This window comes from Leucopleurus acutus (genome assembly GCF_964270905.1).
Source record: "Leucopleurus acutus genome assembly, chromosome: 12".
In the NCBI taxonomy this organism is placed as follows: Eukaryota; Metazoa; Chordata; class Mammalia; order Artiodactyla; family Delphinidae; genus Leucopleurus; species Leucopleurus acutus.
The window spans coordinates 46,360,770-46,376,977 of record NC_139154.1 but is presented as its reverse complement, the minus strand read 5'-3'; the positions used below and the strand labels follow the sequence as shown (position 1 = coordinate 46,376,977).

At 53.2% G+C, this 16,208-nt stretch overlaps 1 protein-coding gene across 2 annotated transcripts in view; it reads left to right on the top strand.

The window, feature by feature from the left end:
- Window positions 1–15,064, top strand: part of ADCY3 (adenylate cyclase 3) — a gene marked incomplete at its 5' end in the record, with an annotated part of 80,778 nt that extends 65,714 nt beyond the window's left edge. The window contains 14 exons of one of the 2 annotated variants that reach the window (XM_082851274.1): window positions 100–219; window positions 1,873–2,015; window positions 2,175–2,336; window positions 3,597–3,684; window positions 4,512–4,628; window positions 6,567–6,688; window positions 6,983–7,048; window positions 8,551–8,632; window positions 9,623–9,781; window positions 10,306–10,452; window positions 10,997–11,116; window positions 12,923–13,043; window positions 13,685–13,809; window positions 14,598–15,064. In XM_082851274.1, the coding sequence (XP_082707400.1) occupies window positions 100–219; window positions 1,873–2,015; window positions 2,175–2,336; window positions 3,597–3,684; window positions 4,512–4,628; window positions 6,567–6,688; window positions 6,983–7,048; window positions 8,551–8,632; window positions 9,623–9,781; window positions 10,306–10,452; window positions 10,997–11,116; window positions 12,923–13,043; window positions 13,685–13,809; window positions 14,598–14,780 (1,755 nt within the window). In that variant the 3' untranslated portion in view covers window positions 14,781–15,064. Of the gene's footprint in view, window positions 1–99; window positions 220–1,872; window positions 2,016–2,174; window positions 2,337–3,596; window positions 3,685–4,511; window positions 4,629–6,428; window positions 6,689–6,982; window positions 7,049–8,550; window positions 8,633–9,622; window positions 9,782–10,305; window positions 10,453–10,996; window positions 11,117–12,922; window positions 13,044–13,684; window positions 13,810–14,597 lie in introns of both variants that reach the window. The other variant, XM_082851273.1, reaches the window with a different exon arrangement.
- Between the last annotated feature and the right edge of the window lie 1,144 nt (window positions 15,065–16,208).

The following is a 16,208-nucleotide window of genomic DNA, read 5'->3' as shown; positions in this document are numbered from 1 at the left end:
CTGGTGGGAAGATTCCAGACTGAGAGTAGCCCAACCCCACGCTGGGTGGGCATCTGGCAGTGCCTGGGGGCTCCTGACGGCCACTCCCTTCTGCTGCAGGCTCTGCTGAACGGCGCGCCACCTTCCTCAAAGCCCGGCTCCCCTGCCCTCATTGAGACCAAGGAGCCCAACGGGAGCATCCACACCAGCGGCTCCACGTCCGAGGAGCCAGATGCCCAGGTACGTGCGGGGCGAGGCCCGGGACGGCCTGGCCCCTAGCCTGGCCTCTGTCTTCGGTGGCTGTGTAACCTTGGGCTGGTCACCACCCCGCCCCCTGGCCTCACTGTCTCCTCGTCAGTTACATGGGGTGGAGGTGGCTGAGGTCAGAAGAGGTGCTCACTTCCGAGGCCTTGTCTGGCTCCCATGTCCCAGAATCCTAGAGATCTGAGGGCAGTGAGGACACCCACGGAAATTTCTCTAGGATCCAGAGCTGTTTCAGAAGTGACACTAAAGGGCTGGGCTCACCTCTCTGGCTAGATCCAAACCCCACAAGTCCTGTGCACAGATGAGGGGTTTCCAAAGGAATGAACGGGATGGCCCCCTGAGGATGGGGTGCACCTTGGGAGAGCGTCCAGGATCCATCCACTACTAAAGAGCTTCCTGAGTCTATCCACCGACAGAGGCCAGTGCTGAGACGGGTCTCGGCCTCGCGGAGGCTGCCGTGAGCTGGTCGGCCACACCGCTAGTCTCGCTGCAGGGGAGACAGAACTGCCCCGTGCCTGTAGATCACGTGCTGGAAGACAAGGGTAACCCGAGGGCTGAAGATAAACTGGGTTTTCCTTGAGCACCACAGCACTCAGTAACTTCCCTATTGGGAGTTTCTTGATGGAAAGTGTTAATACAGACTCAGTGCAACTCACTCACAAGAAGGACGCAGAGGCTTAGCAGCCGGAGGTTTTCTTTCCTCACAATTAGCCAGTGCCACACTGCTCCCGACACGCTTCAGGGACAGAGGTTCCTGGTGCTGGAACGGAACGTCCACAGCATGTTACAGAGAAGAAAATTGGGGGGGACATGGGGGGGACATGGATTATACGGGGTCAGACTCAACCAGCAGCACGCCTGAGCTTAAGCCCAGGGTATCTGGATTCTGGCTTCCAGACACACGCTTAGACCCGTGCAGACAGCGCTGACCAGCCCGTTCCCAGTTGTTATTTGGGCTGATGGCTGTGTAACCGTAGTCTGGATTCATGTGTTTGGAGCGGAGGCTTTTCCTTCATGACCAGGAATAAAAATGGTAGGGGGTACCCCAGTCCTACACCCCACTAGCAATAAGGATGTTATTTTCTCTCCGTAGCTTTCCCCCTCAGGTCTTCCTCCCCCAAATGAGCCGGATCTGAGCTCCTTTAAGAGCGCCCTTAAGCGTAGGGTGGGGGGTCTTCTACATCCCCAAGGATGCCGAAGGGTATGGCTGTGTGACACCCCCTTCCTCGTAGCAGGAGGTGCCAGGACCCCGCTGACCCAGCAGCAGCCTCAAACTCCAGGTCTCCCACTCGGGCGCCCGGTGGCTGCTCCCCACGCCGCCATTAGTGGGCGATCACTGCAGAGCTTCTGTTAGGGGCCCCAGGGCCTGGGACCTGGAGTCCCAGGGAAACCAGGAAGGACTGTGGCTTTTGGGTCCACACCCAAGCAGCACGGAGCCACGTGACAGCACTGGGAAGACTTTTCCCGAGAAATGATCTTGAGACTCAAGGGGCTGGTGCTCGTGTGATCCCTTTAGTTCCCTTTCCCCCCAACACCACCCTGTCTTTCCCCCCAACACCACCCTGTCTTTCCCCAACTTCTTCCCCCTCCATCCCGCCTGCCCCCCAACTCTGCCACACTGCCTTGCAGGCTGACAACCCCTCGTTCCCCAACCCTCGCCGGAGGCTGCGGCTTCAGGACCTGGCCGATCGCGTGGTGGACGCCTCCGAGGACGAGCACGAGCTCAACCAGCTGCTCAACGAGGCCCTGCTGGAGCGGGAGTCCGCCCAGGTGTAAGTGGCCCCTCAGGCAGCTGGCCCCTTGCCCTTGGCACGTGCCTTGTCTGGCCCCAGCGTGGGGTCCAGAAAGTCAGTCATCATAAATACGGCCCCTTCCTGGCGGGCAGAGACAGATGTGATGTTTGCATCTCATAGGGCTTGTTTGCACTGCAGAGTGAAGAAGAGAAACACCTTCTTCCTGTCCATGCGGTTCATGGACCGCGAGATGGAAACCCGCTACTCGGTGGAGAAGGAGAAGCAGAGTGGGGCCGCCTTCAGCTGTTCCTGCGTCGTCCTGCTCTGCACCGCCCTGGTTGAGATTCTCATCGACCCCTGGTGAGGGAGGGGCAGGGCAGGCCCTGACAGCCAGGGGAGGGTGGAAGGTGACGAGCTTCCTAGGCCAGAGGCCTGCGGGGCGTGGGCCTCAGCTGGAGCCTGACGCAGGGGCGCAGGCTCTGTTCCTTGCTCCCCATCCCCCGGGAATGCTGGGACTGTACCCTGGACCCCCTTCCTTCTCTCTGCTCCTGGGTCCTAGAATAGCACTCGCGTCAAAGTGGGGGGGTCACACCAGGGTTGAGAAGGCTGAGGGAGGAAGGGTCCGGGGGGATGGAGACCTTGGCTGGGTGGGTCTGAGTGGCTCTGGGACAAGGAGACAGGACGGGGACGCTCAATCTCGGTCACCACGGCTCATCGGCTCCCTTTCTTGGCTCGTGTTATAAAAGACAGATTTCAGGCTCTGGGTGCAGACTGGTCTCTCTCACAGCAGCAGGTCCTCTGGGGCAAGGCAGGGTGTTCTGGAATCCTTGCCCCGTCTGCTGAAGCCCAGCTGAAGGATGGCTGCCCCTCCCTCCCTCCCTTCCTCCCCGTGGCCAATCAGCAGCTCCCTCCAGCTCAGGGATTCCCCACCAGAAAGGAGGGGGTGTGGAGCCCTCTTCTGATCACAGTTTGGGGAACCTAAAGAGCCTTGGACTTGTCACGTGGTCCTAGGTTCTGGACTCGGCTCGCTCACTTATTTCCTCTGTGACCTTGGGTGCATCACTAAGGGTTCCTGGAGTATCAGTTTACTCATCTGTAAGTGAAAGATGACGATGATGATCTGAAGATAATAAAACCTGCCCTCGCTAACTTAGAACTATTGTGAGGACCAAATTCATTCATTCACTTCACAAATATTTGCTGTCTGCTTTGTGCCTGGGGCTAAGGTCTAGGGATACAGCGGTGAACGCTGAAACCCTCAGCAGCCCTGGCAGTGAGCGGCTCTGTTCTGTGCTCTCCCCTTTCATCATTGCGACACGGCAGGATGCTTGTTCCTAAGAATCCCTTCCCAGGTTTTACTGGGCTCTGCCCAGGGCATCTGTGAGTCTGTCCTTTAAGAAATGTCCCAAAGAACAGTTACAGCTGGGGAGGGTCCCGTGTCCCCAGGCCCTTGCACACAGTCGGCAGCAACTCCCTGGTATGACGTGGAACTTCTCGGGTACAGGCTTGTGCCTTGCTTAGGGGGCCTGCCTTCTGTCTCCCTTCCTTTACTGTCCTGGCCCCTGACCCCGCCCACTACTCCCTCTGGCCCTCTCCTGGATTGTTTTCTCTCTCTCACAGGCTGATGACAAACTATGTGACCTTTGTGGTTGGCGAGGTCCTGCTCCTGACCCTGACCGTCTGCTCGCTGGCTGCCATCTTTCCTCGGGTAAGAAGCACTTTTCCTTTTGGCTCAGAGCTGTCTGGAAGTGAGCATCGCTCCCCGTGAAAGTGCGTATTGATGGAGTTGTGTCCTGTCAGATCCTGACAAGTAGAGGACTTCCGTTGGGCTGGCTCAGGCACTCATCCATCCGTTCATTGCACACGTCTTCATTATCGGCTCTGCACCCACTTTGGGCCAGGCCCCGGAGCGAGCCAGAGTCTACGTAAATGAGAACCTGTGTAGAAAAGCAGTGGAGGCCCAGCTAGAAGGTGGAATGGCTCCAGTTGTGAAAGACCCTGAAAGCCACACACAGGGATTGAGACTTTCTCCTATAAGCACTGGGTGTCAGGCAGAGTTTTTGATCAGAAAAAAAAGGGAAAAGCAGCATTTTAGGAACATTAATTTGGCAGGTGGCTTGTGAGTAACTTGGGGGATTTAGGTACCCTGACCCAGGGAAAGCAGGAGTACGTAGCCAGGCAAAGACGGCCGGCCCTGAAAATTCTCCCCCAACGTGGCTTTGCCGCCCAGCGACAGTGAGTGGACTGCTGCTGGTGGTGCGGCCCACAGGCTCAGGCCGGTCGCCGTGCAGCCCTGGGAAGGGCTCTCATATCTGGCAGCCGTGGTGTGTCACCCGCCATCCAGCAGGACGGGCAGACAGAGCCGGGATCCGCGCGCCGTCTCGGTTCTGCCGCAGCCAGGTTTTGGTTGACGCACACACGCGGCGCTACTCTCCAGGTTCCTGGGAAGTATGGGAGCAAGCAGAGTGGTTAGCAGTCATGTTTACGGGGGGAAGGCCATCAAGACACAAGGGCCTGGAAATTCCATCCTTCTAGGCCTTTCCTAAGAAGATCGTGGCCTTCTCGACTTGGATCGACCGGACGCGCTGGGCCAGGAACACCTGGGCCATGCTGGCCATCTTCATTCTGGTCATGGCAAACGTCGTGGACATGGTGAGCCCCTGCTGTCCTGTTGAAGGGACGCCCACTCTCTGGATTAGCCTGCGTGAGCAGTTGCCAGCCCATTTCCCCACCCCCAGTAGACACAGCTTTGGAGTGGCACTTAGGTTCCTAAATGATCATCCTGGCCAAACGGCAGGGTCTTCTCCCCGGGATGCCTCTGAGGCTGCCTTGTCTTCCCCAGTTCCTCACTCTCCCCGGGTCCAGGAGCCCAGCGCCAGGCACCAGCTCCCATCTGGGTGGTTTACATATGTTGTCTCATTTAATCTCTGTAACAGTCCCGAGAGGTCGGTATCATCTGTAGTTTCATGTGAAAAAAATGATGCTCAGAGAGGTTAAATCACTTGTTTTAGGTCACACAGCCAGTAAGTAACAGAGTGGAGAATTGAAGCAGTTCTAAAGCCCCGTCCTGTGTTTTCTCTCTCCATGTCTCACTGTTCAGGGGCCCCAATACTCCTAAGCTTTCTGTGTATCTTAAGTATTCCCTACAGTGTGGCTAGCATCAGGCATCCATCAGGACGAGGGAGGTAAACCGGCTCCACCAGAGGAGCGCTCCTGTTTGGCCTTCATCCATTTGAACAAGGCCACACCTTGCAGAGGTGGGTCACTGGGACGGCAGTTTCACTGAGCCCAGATGGCTAGCAGTAGACGAAATCCTCTGCTCTGTTGTCCTCAGTTCACGTGGGTCCCGTGAGGGGGCAGCAGAGGCTTGGGGAGAAGGGATGGCAGTGGGAAGCCACTAGCCAGTTCACTGAGCACTGGGCACTTGGAGCTGTCACTGGTGCTCTCTGGTCAGGCCTCCCAGCTCCCTCCAATGTTGGTAGTACTGTACTAGATACACTCTCTTAGAGTCCTGCTTTTTGCAAATATAGTGTTATATTATTTGCTTTATTTTTAACAGTTGAAGCATGGGAGAAAAGTCAGCATGGAGACTTATTCTGGTAGCCGTGTACGTGAGAAGCCCTAGGGCCGATTGATCCGAAGTCCAACAGGAATGGAGTTAGGAGCTCCAGAACCTGACATGCCCAGGGGTTGCTGGTGGCCACAGGGCAGGGAAGAAAAGGCCTGGGCCCCTTGCGTGTCAGGACACCCCCCTGGAGCCGAGGTCTGGGGGCCACTGTTTGACAGGGTCACGGACACTGGCAGGACATCTGGAAGTCCTGTGGAGGGGAGAAAAACTAGGGAGGTGTGAAACTTTGCACGTGCTAGACTCACATGCTGAGAGCCTCCCCAAAGCCAGACAGGCGCCAGTGGGTGAACATGAAGAAAAGTAGGTTCGATTCGGTTTATGGTTGCACTTTCCATTGACCACGTCTGCCCAGCAGTGGGACCGGCGACCAGACTCCAGAAATGAAGGGCTTGAGTGGAGACTGGCTGCCGTCGCAGTGAAGCTCTGAGGGGCAGCCTGGCTGGCTCACGGCCCCTCCGGAAGCAACAGAGTGCTGTGGGCAAGTGCACGTAGGGTTTGAAACCTAACGAGCGGACTCCTGGTTCTGGCTTTTCTGCTTGCTAATTGCATCACTGTGGGCAAGCGCGGCCTCTCCGAATTTTCCCTCTGATGGTGGCAGCACTAAAATACTCAGAGAATTTTCATGACCCTCAGAGGAGATGATGGTAAAGCTCTTAGCAGGAATTAACTGCCTTTTGTATTACTGTGCCCTGGTAAATTTTTCTTCTTTCTCGGTGTTTCTGAGGGAGCCGTGGGAAGTGGCAGCTGCCACAGCCCCGCCTTCTCTGACCAGTGTCTGCTGTCCCCTTGCACCCCGTGCTCTCCCCTACGGTCCTGGCCTCCAGCTTAGCTGTCTCCAGTACTACATGGGACCCACCAACGGCACCTCAAGGGTGCAGATAGAGGACGGCTGCGTGGAGAACCCCAAGTATTACAACTACGTCGCTGTGCTGTCCCTGATCGCCACCATCATGCTGGTGCAGGTCAGCCACATGGTCAAGCTGACACTCATGCTGCTCATCGCAGGGGCTGTGGCCGTCATAAACATCTACGCCTGGCGCCCCATCTTTGATGAATACGACCGCAGACGCTTCCAGGAACACGAGTAAGATGAAGCCTGTTTGGGGATCTGCATAGTCTCCTTCCTCCCACCCCCCAGGCCCCGTTTCAAGGTCATGGGTCTGCACTGAGCTGGCCGTCTGTCTCTAGGGCTCATCCACGGCTTGTATGGGAATCAGGGTTTGTGGTTTCTCACAGACGGGCCACTGGTTGGCTGTGATCCCAGGACACATCCTTCCCCTTCTTGAGGAGTTGAAGACCTGGGTCACCTCAGTGTTTGGCTGGGCACCAGTCTCTTGTACCCGATGGGGCCTGAGTGTGCTATTATCTGTCCCAACAGCTTTCCGATGGTGGCCTTAGAGAAGATGCAGGTACTTTCCAGCCCTGGGCTCAATGGCACTGACAGGTAAGAGTGACCACTTTCCCGTCCTGGTCTGTGTTTTCGGCCCCTTTCTCCTAGAGGCAGGGAATACAACAGGCCAAAGCCCCATGGTCTCATCCTTCCAGAGGCACGTGACGTGGGATAGTCAGGCCGGAGAAGTGAGTGTGTGTTTCTGTAGGGAGCCTGCAGCAGACTTTAGTGCTCATCTGGCCACGCTGGCCTCTCCTGGGTCAAAGAGAGCGAGGCCTGGCGAGCAGTGTGGTTTAGAGGCTGGGACAGAGAGCAGGCTGGGCTGAGGTGAAAGGAGAGCAGCCAGGTAGAGGACAGCTGCGTTTACCGGCTGGCAGGACAGGCGGCAGAAACAGGAGCAGGAAGGAACACTGTTGCATTCAAACTAGAAGACCTGGATTCTGAACCCTGCCGCAGTGATTCTCTGTGGGGCCTCAGGCAGGCCACTTTTCCTGAGTCTCAGTTTTCATCTCTTGAAGAGGATATCAGACTAGAAGTTCTTCAAGGTCCCTTCTAGCTCTAAAGTTTTAGAATTGTATGATTCAGTGACTTGACTAGACTTTTAAGTTTAAAAAAAAAAAAAAGATGACCTACAGAAGGTGGGTAGAAGACTTGAAGAGCATTTCGCAAAAGAAGAAATCTAACTGGGCAGTAATAAATGAAAGGCATTCAGGTAACCGAGGTCATGCAAATTAAGACCACTGTGAAAGACCATCACACCCCTATCAGTTTGGCGAAAATTAAGAAGTCTGATCACATCCTGTATAATAATGGTAATGCATACATTCCTGGTGGGAGTATAAACTGGTACAACCATTTTAGAAAACAATTTGGAGTTAATTAGTACAGTTGAAAGTAGACCTATGACCCAGCAATTCCAAAGCTACGTGTACACCTCAGAGAAACGAATGCACGTATATATGTCCCAGGATACATGAACAAGAATGTCCACAGTTGCATTGTTTATAATAGCCACACACACCTACAAACATCCAAAACAAATGAGAACGACCCAAATGACATCAACAATGAACAGATACGTAAATCGTGGTATAGTCATATAATAGAATACTGTACAGTAATGGAAATGATGTGTACAGCTCCACACAAAAATATGGGTGACAGTTATACAAAAGCATGGTGGCACTGTGCCCTCATCCCATCACCGAGATGTTAGTCTCTCCCGTCTCCAGATTCCTAGATGGTTGCAGCTACTTCTGTGATCAGTCAGGTGATGCAGTGTTTATTCAACATCTGGGGAGCGTCCCCGAAGGCCTGATGTGGATTCCAAGTGCAGCCGGGAGGAGCCAGGAGTTGGTTGGCTGTTAAGACAAAAACCCAATGATTTCAGAAAGCTTTACTGCCCGGTGGGCATCCGGACTTGACGCGAAGGTGCTTAAGCTGCTGAGAAAAGTTTCTGGGTGACAGGAAACAGCACAGCCAGATTAGAGGGAATGAGGCTCCCTTGTCAGCGGGCAGCACGGTGCCCTTCAGCTGAACTGTCCTCGGTCCCACAGGCTGCCCCTGGTGTCATCCAAGTGCTCGATGACGGTGATGATCTTCGTCATGATGCTCAGCTTCTACTACTTCTCCCGCCACGTGAGTGCCTGCACACCCTCCTCTTCTGCGCAGACCTGCTGGGGCCTCTGGAGCAGACGCCCCAGGACCTAGGAAACCAAGCTCCTGGGGAATGCTGGTTCCCTGACCCCACATGGCATGTGACCCTGGTCAGGCCACCACCTCTGCCAGTTTCTGGTTTCTTCCTCAGTAGTACAGGAGCAACAGTTCTTACCTCTTCCTTCTGACCTCCTGCGGGAAACTGAAGGAAGCCTGGGGGAGGGGCACAAAAGCCTGGATAAAATCTCTATTCCCTAGGCCAGCGGCTCATGGATCTCCACTCACCCAGGCTCTGGGGGTCACTAACACACTGACTACGGAGCCGGAAAATAATGGGAAAGAAGCTGATGACGTTTTTGTTTGGTTAAAAGGAAAAAGAGGAAGAGAGGGAAGGAAGTACCCTCGTGAGGGACTCACTTCCCTGTTAGCTCAGATGCCACCCAGTGGCTTGTCGGGGAACTACAGCCACCCCCAGCCACTTCTTGACCGAATGGAGCCTGCTGGAAATGGGGACTCCTCCTCCCTGGGCTAGGAGATCCCACTGCTGCCACCACCCACAGGGCAGACCTGTAGCTAAAATTATGTCCCAGGACGCCCCACACGTCCAGAATACCTCTCACATCTTCCTGTAACCAACGGGGCTGGGATCCTCACTGCACCTGTAGGGTGGCCCTTTTGATGAGGTGAATCTTTCTGGGTCTCATTTCCCTTGCCATTAGCCGTTTTCCTTTCAGTCTTCCCATGTTGGAAATAAGTTCACATTTTTCGTCTTCCTATCAAATGGCCAGCTTTCTCTTTCTTTCTTTTTTTTTTTTGGCTGTGCTGAACAGCTTGTGGGATCTTAGTTCCCCAACCAGGGATTGAACCCGGGACACGGCAGTGAAAGCACCGAGTCCTAACCACTGGGCCAGGAGGGAATTCCCTCAGATGGCCAGCTTAGAGCTCACACCTTACCTATGTCTGTGTCCATAGGTGGAGAAGCTGGCACGGACACTGTTCTTATGGAAGATTGAGGTCCACGACCAGAAGGAACGTGTCTATGAAATGAGACGCTGGAACGAGGCCTTGGTCACTAACATGTTGCCTGAGCACGTGGCACGCCATTTCCTGGGGTCCAAGAAGAGAGACGAGGTGAGGGGTGGCCCTGTGCTGGAGCCACGAGCCTGTGTGTCATCTTCTGGCTTTCTGTCTTCTTATGACATGGCCTGGGGGCCCAGGTAGGGCTGGACCTACCCAGCACCACAATACTAGAAGCAAAAGAAGAATTTCACAGGCTTTTGGTAAAGGGCACTGCCATAGACATTGCTTCCATGGGCCACACACCTCTGGGAGGCCCATTTCAGAAGCCAAGGCCTTGGTGGAGCCCACCTTTCTGCCGACCGTGATCATCTCAGACTGGTTCTCATGCCTCACTTCCCAGCTCCACCCCACCCTCTTCTCAGAGCTGGAGCTGTTGCAGGGACTAGTGAAGCTCTTTTTTAGTTATTAATTGTTGTGATGAGCTACTTTCTAATAATTCAAAGTTGGGATAGTCTGGGAGACGTGTGTGTCCAAAAAGCTGAGTGCACATGTCATGGGTATGGAAGACAGGTTCATTTCTATAGCGCATTATTCACTTAGACTTTTTTGAGCACTTGGGCCCCGCCTCTTTTTAGGAGCTGTACAGTCAGTCTTATGACGAGATTGGAGTCATGTTTGCCTCCCTGCCCAACTTTGCTGACTTCTACACAGAGGAGAGCATCAATAACGGTGGCATTGAGTGTCTGCGCTTCCTCAATGAGATCATCTCAGATTTTGACTCTGTAAGTGACCATCCTGCGCCTCCCTCCTCCTGCCACAGAGCCAGCCCTTCCAGATTGCAGCCCAGGAAAGGCTGCAGAGGTCAGAGGGAAGTTAGAGTTACTCTGGCTGTTTCTCCCCATAAAAGCCCCTCCGCATAACAGAGCCATCTGGAGATGTTGGGTCCCAGGTGAGAGCCTGGGAAATCACCTACAAGTCTGGCCAAAACAAGATCCCAAGGCCCCTGATTCCTCCTACCCTCAGATTCAGATTCAGTAGACATTTATCAGGTAACTTGTACACCAGGGGAAATGCTTTTACATAGATGCTCCCGCCCTAGGAGACTGGCACCTGCATCCCAGTGTTAAGGTGGTAGAAACTGAGGCTCAGAATATCGGGACGTTGGCCCAGGATCACGTGGCAGGTGTCGGCTGGATGAAGCTGTTACAGGAAAACATCTTAGATGTCTCCTGGGCTTGTTGTAAACAGGCAAATCTGTCATTTAGTTGTGGCTCATTCATCTCCGTCGACTGCTGACAGTTCTGTCTTCCTTACTACTGGCCTCAGCTCCTGGACAATCCCAAGTTTCGGGTCATCACCAAGATCAAAACCATTGGCAGCACCTACATGGCAGCTTCAGGAGTCACCCCAGATGTCAACACCAATGGCTTTACCAGCTCTAACAAGGTAGCTAACCAGCTCAATGTCTAGAGGAGATGGGGCAAGAGAGAGGCAGCCCACACGTAGCACGTGGGAAACGATGTCATAATAAAAGTAGCTGCCATTAAGTTCTGTTGTGCGAAGGGGTCACAGACACACACCCAACAACCAACGCGGTGCAAATATAAAACCAGGTTTACGAGTTTAATAAGCAGAGAGAGGGGAACACACATGGCCCCCCACTGCTGTTCCACAGCTTAGGCCGGGCGTGAGATGGTTTAGGTAACTGTGGCCATATCCTCTTTTTTTTTTTAAATTTATTTTACTGAAGTATAGTTGATTTACAATGTTAATTTGTACTGTACAGCAAAATGATTCAGTTATACACATATACATACATTCTTTTTCATATTCTTTTCCATTATGGTTTATTACAGGATATTGAATATAGTTCTCTGTGCTCTACAGTAGGACCTTGTTTAACCATTCTCTATATAATAGTTGGTATCTGCTAACCCCAAACTCCCAGTCCCTCCCTCCCCCACCCCCGACCTCCTTGGCAACCACAAGTCTGTTCTCTACATCCATGTTTCATAGATAAGTTCATTTGTATCATATAGATCCCACATGTAAGTGATACCATACGGTATTTGTCTTCCTGACTTACTTCACTTAGCATGGTAATCTCTAGGTCCAACATTCATGTTGCTGCAAATGGCATTATTTCATTCTTTCATAGCTGAGTAATATTCCATTGTATATATGTACCACATCTTCTTTATCCATTGATCTGCTGATGGACATTTAGGTTGTTTTCATGTCTTGGCTATTGTGAATAGCGCTACAGTGAACACTGGGGTACATGTATCTTTTCAAATTAAAATTTTCTCCAGATATATGCCTAGGAATAGGACTGGAGGATCATATAGCAACTCTATTTTTAGTTTTTTGAGGACCCTCCATAGTGGCTGCACCAATTTCCATTCCTACCAACAGTGTAGGAGGGTTCCCTTTTCTCCACACCCTCTCCAGCATTTGTTATTTGTAGACTTTTTAATGATGGCCATTCTGACTGGTGTGAGGTGGTACCTCATTGTAGTTTTGATTTGCATTTCTCTAATAATTAGCAATGTTGAGCATCTTTTCATGTGCCTGTGGCCATGCCCTCTTAATGCTCTATACTTTCATAAGAACCGGGGAGCAGGAACTATCTACACAGTTATGTAACAGTGAAGATGTCCGGGCTGGGGAAATGGTTTTGTTAGGAGAGGGAAGTCGTTAACGCTCACTGGCTGACAGATTATTCTCCTGTTAGCTCAGCCCTGTGAGGCCAGCTGTGCTTAGCGCCAGAGGGAGAGGAAATGAACTGTGGGGACCCTGTTCCCAAGGGCTGTTCTTAAAACATTACCCTAGTTTATTTCACAACTGTGCTGTACAGTGTAAGTCCTACTGCCAGATCCACTTTATGGATGAGGTTAAAGAAACACATCTAGAATGGTCATCACCCTCAAGTGCTTACAATTACTTGAAGAAACAAATGAGGACAGCGATACAAAATTCAAAGGCCAGGTTCAGATAGGGTGGTGACACGACCCTGCCAGACGCATGGCAGACAGCAGCTGGGCTGGGAAGGATTTGCCTTCTCCACCACCTCTGCCCATCCTTGCCCTGGACCCAGAGGGACCCAGGTGAGCTGTCACAGTGACAAGTCAGAGCTAAAGAGGTCCCTGGCTCCCCTGTGGGAGGAAGTGCAGAACAAGGCCTGTAACTAGCAGGTGAAGGGAAGGAAGGCGCCCGGCGGGCCCTGGCGCTCACGGTTGCTTTCTTGTGCAGGAGAGGTCAGACAAGGAGCGCTGGCAGCACCTGGCGGATCTGGCCGACTTCGCGCTCGCCATGAAAGACACGCTCACCAACATCAACAACCAGTCCTTCAATAACTTCATGTTGCGCATCGGTAAGGCCTCTTGGCTCGCCCACTCCTGCCGTGCTCCCCCTGGTGCAGGGGGCTCGGCAAATCGGGGAGGACGGGGCTTAGAAACACCTGAGGCGTTTGGGCTGGGGAGGTTCATACTCACCGAGCTGGAAGGGACCTTACGGGTCTTTAGGTTGATGATCGAACTGAAAGTGCGATGAAATGGTCAGCCATCCCTGTCCCACGCTGTTGATGATGGCCTTCGTTCCGAATCCGGCTGGGACTTGAGTTTGTCTACCTTTCCAGGGAATTCTTCTGTGCCTGAGGGCCTTGTTCACCTCAGTCCAGCCTGTTAAGATTCATGTCACCTGCCACCCACTACTGGGAAGGGGGTCTCGATCCTGGGCAAGGTCACAGGAGACTTGAAGTACCAGGTGTGCCAAGAGAGAAACTGGCAACTTCTGTCCTAAATGAGTTAGTATATTGGGGTGGCTGACATTTACCGAGCACAGAGCGAGGAGGGTGAGAAGGACACGTGACTTCTGTCCTCCGGTAGCTTAGGCTTGACGAGGAGTATGTTACATAACTAGGAGCTTTGTGGTTGGAGCCAGGTGGCAAATTCCGTGAGAAGAGTTGGTGGCTTCTGAGATGGGGCTGTGCTGAATTCTGTGCCTCTACCTCAGGCATGAACAAAGGAGGGGTACTGGCTGGCGTCATCGGAGCCCGAAAACCACACTATGACATCTGGGGCAATACAGTCAACGTAGCCAGCAGGATGGAGTCCACAGGGGTCATGGGCAACATTCAGGTACGTCCAGCAACAGAGCCGACCGTGTGCTCAGATCCCAGGGAGTGGAATCGGAATAATGCATGTTTTGCAGGGCACTACTGCCTCCTTTCTGTTGGCCCAGAACGTTAGGTTGGCAATGCTGAGATCAAGGGCCACACTGGGACGACATGCTTCAGTAAAACGGAGAAAATACTTCAAACCCATTTACAAAATGCAGGTTTAAGTTCTGGATAAAAGAATGCCCTGCTCGGGCTTCCCTGGTGGCGCAGTGGTTGAGAGTCCGACTGCCGAGGCAGGGGACACGGGTTCATGCCCCGGTCCGGGAAGATCCCACATGCCGCGGAGCGGCTGGGCCCGTGAGCCATGGCCGCTGAGCCTGCGCGTCCGGAGCCTGTGCTCCGCAACGGGAGAGGCCACAGCAGTGAGAGGCCCGCATACTGCAAAAAAAAAAAAAGCATGTCCTGCCTCTTGGTGTGAACCAGTGACCCTTGGGCCTCCAACAGCTCCCCCCCAAAACCACCCTGATCTGTATCACTGGCTCTGGCAGGAAAGCTCCACAAGAAGGGCAAAGGGGACAGAAAAGCAGCCTTGCCAAGCAAGGCGACCTGTGGCTGACCTCCTAGGAGAGGGAGCACGAAGGTTACAGAGGGGCGGGCCAGGCAAACCCCACCCCCGCAACCGGTACACAGGCTGGAAGGGGCAGAAGAGCGCTCGGAGCCTGTGGATGGGGATCCTGCGTGGGTAGCACCGGGCCCCTCGGCCCAGGTTCACTCTCTAAGCCGACGCTCTCGGTTCTCCCTCTACAGGTGGTGGAAGAAACTCAAGTCATCCTTCGAGAGTACGGCTTCCGCTTTGTGAGGAGAGGGCCCATCTTTGTGAAAGGGAAGGGGGAGCTGCTAACCTTCTTCTTGAAGGGGCGAGAGAAGCCAGCCACGTTCCCTAATGGCTCCTCGGTTACACTGCCCCACCAGGTAGTAGACAACTCCTGAACAGCCTCGAGCCCCAAGAGAGTCCACACGGGAGGGAGAGTGTATTTTCTGGAATCGAAGGCAGGCCTTGGGAAAGGACAAGTGACCAAGTCCCAGCATTCCCAAGCTGTTGAGGTGCACACTCACGTAGACGTTAGGTTTAAAAATCTCAAGCCTTCATTTGTTTATGGATGTGTGAGCTCTGAGGGCGGCCATACTATTCCTTGGTGTGCCTGTAGTGCCTGTAGCTTCCCCAGAGAGTAGGGCTCTTAGGCATAGTATTGGAGTAATCCTTCCAGAGCCCTAGTCTCGACCAGCCCTCCTCCCCCAGAGAGGCCGTGGCCACTGTGAGCAGGAATGTACCAGAGGCAGAACAAGGCTGCTGCCTTTGGGCCCGGCTGGGAGCACAGGTGGGGCAGCTCTGTTTACGACAGGGCTGGCAGCTGCTCTGTCCCCAGCTAGAAACTTGGAAGCGTTCACTCTGAAGACCTGCTTGCCTCTGTGGTCCGAGTTACGTGAAATGGGCCTCGTCCTGATAATCTTGAAAGGTTCTTCTGGAACCCCAGTCAGTCACCTTAGTCATGAGAGCAGAAAGTGCAATATTTCCTTTTACCTGGTGGGAGGGAGGGAGGGAAAGGGACTTTATTTCTGAAAGAAAAATATATAAACAGATCTTCTACATTTATATTTTTAACTTTCTGTTAAAAAACTTTCCGATATTGCCTTGCCTTTTGAGCTCTTGCTACAGTCGCGTTTGCTACTGCTTTAAAAGCGAATTTACAGGTATTGATAAAGAACAAGACTGTTTTATTAAAAGCTTTATTCAGCTTGAATATGATCATTGGGAAAATTCTGTTACCAGCCCTCACCTGAGAAGTGCTTTGCTGCCTCCCACGCTGGTCCTCACCATGTGCCTGGAAGGCAAGAGCTTAAACTAGGACCTTGCTCTCTTCTTAAGCTGCTTCTTTCTAAATGGTGGTCCAAGCTGGCTTGACCATTCCCCTGTGCTCCTCCCAGAGTTAGCTGGGGCTGCCACACCTGCAGGTTGCTGCGTGGCCATCAGGTCTTGGCCTTGGGCAGTACGGGTGGTAATGACTCCTATTTGTGACTGGGGGGGTGGGGCGGGGCGGGAAACGGGACAGGAATTAAAATAGCGCGATGACAGGTTTTTACATCCGAGCACTAGCCCTGCGTATACTCCCAAGCCAAGGAACAAAAAGCACCAGCAGAGCAGAGGCCATGGTTACAAGAAGTGGCACCCTAACTGGACCAGGAGATGAGGAAGATACATGTACAGCCAGGGCCTGGAGCTTGCAGGAGAGGGAAGAGACAAAGGAGGGGGATCCGCTTCCCTCTGCAGGGATCAAATTATGAGACTTCTGATCACGCTTTTTTACCGCTGAGCTCATTAATACATTCTGTGCTCTACTAACATGTTCTAGGAAACGA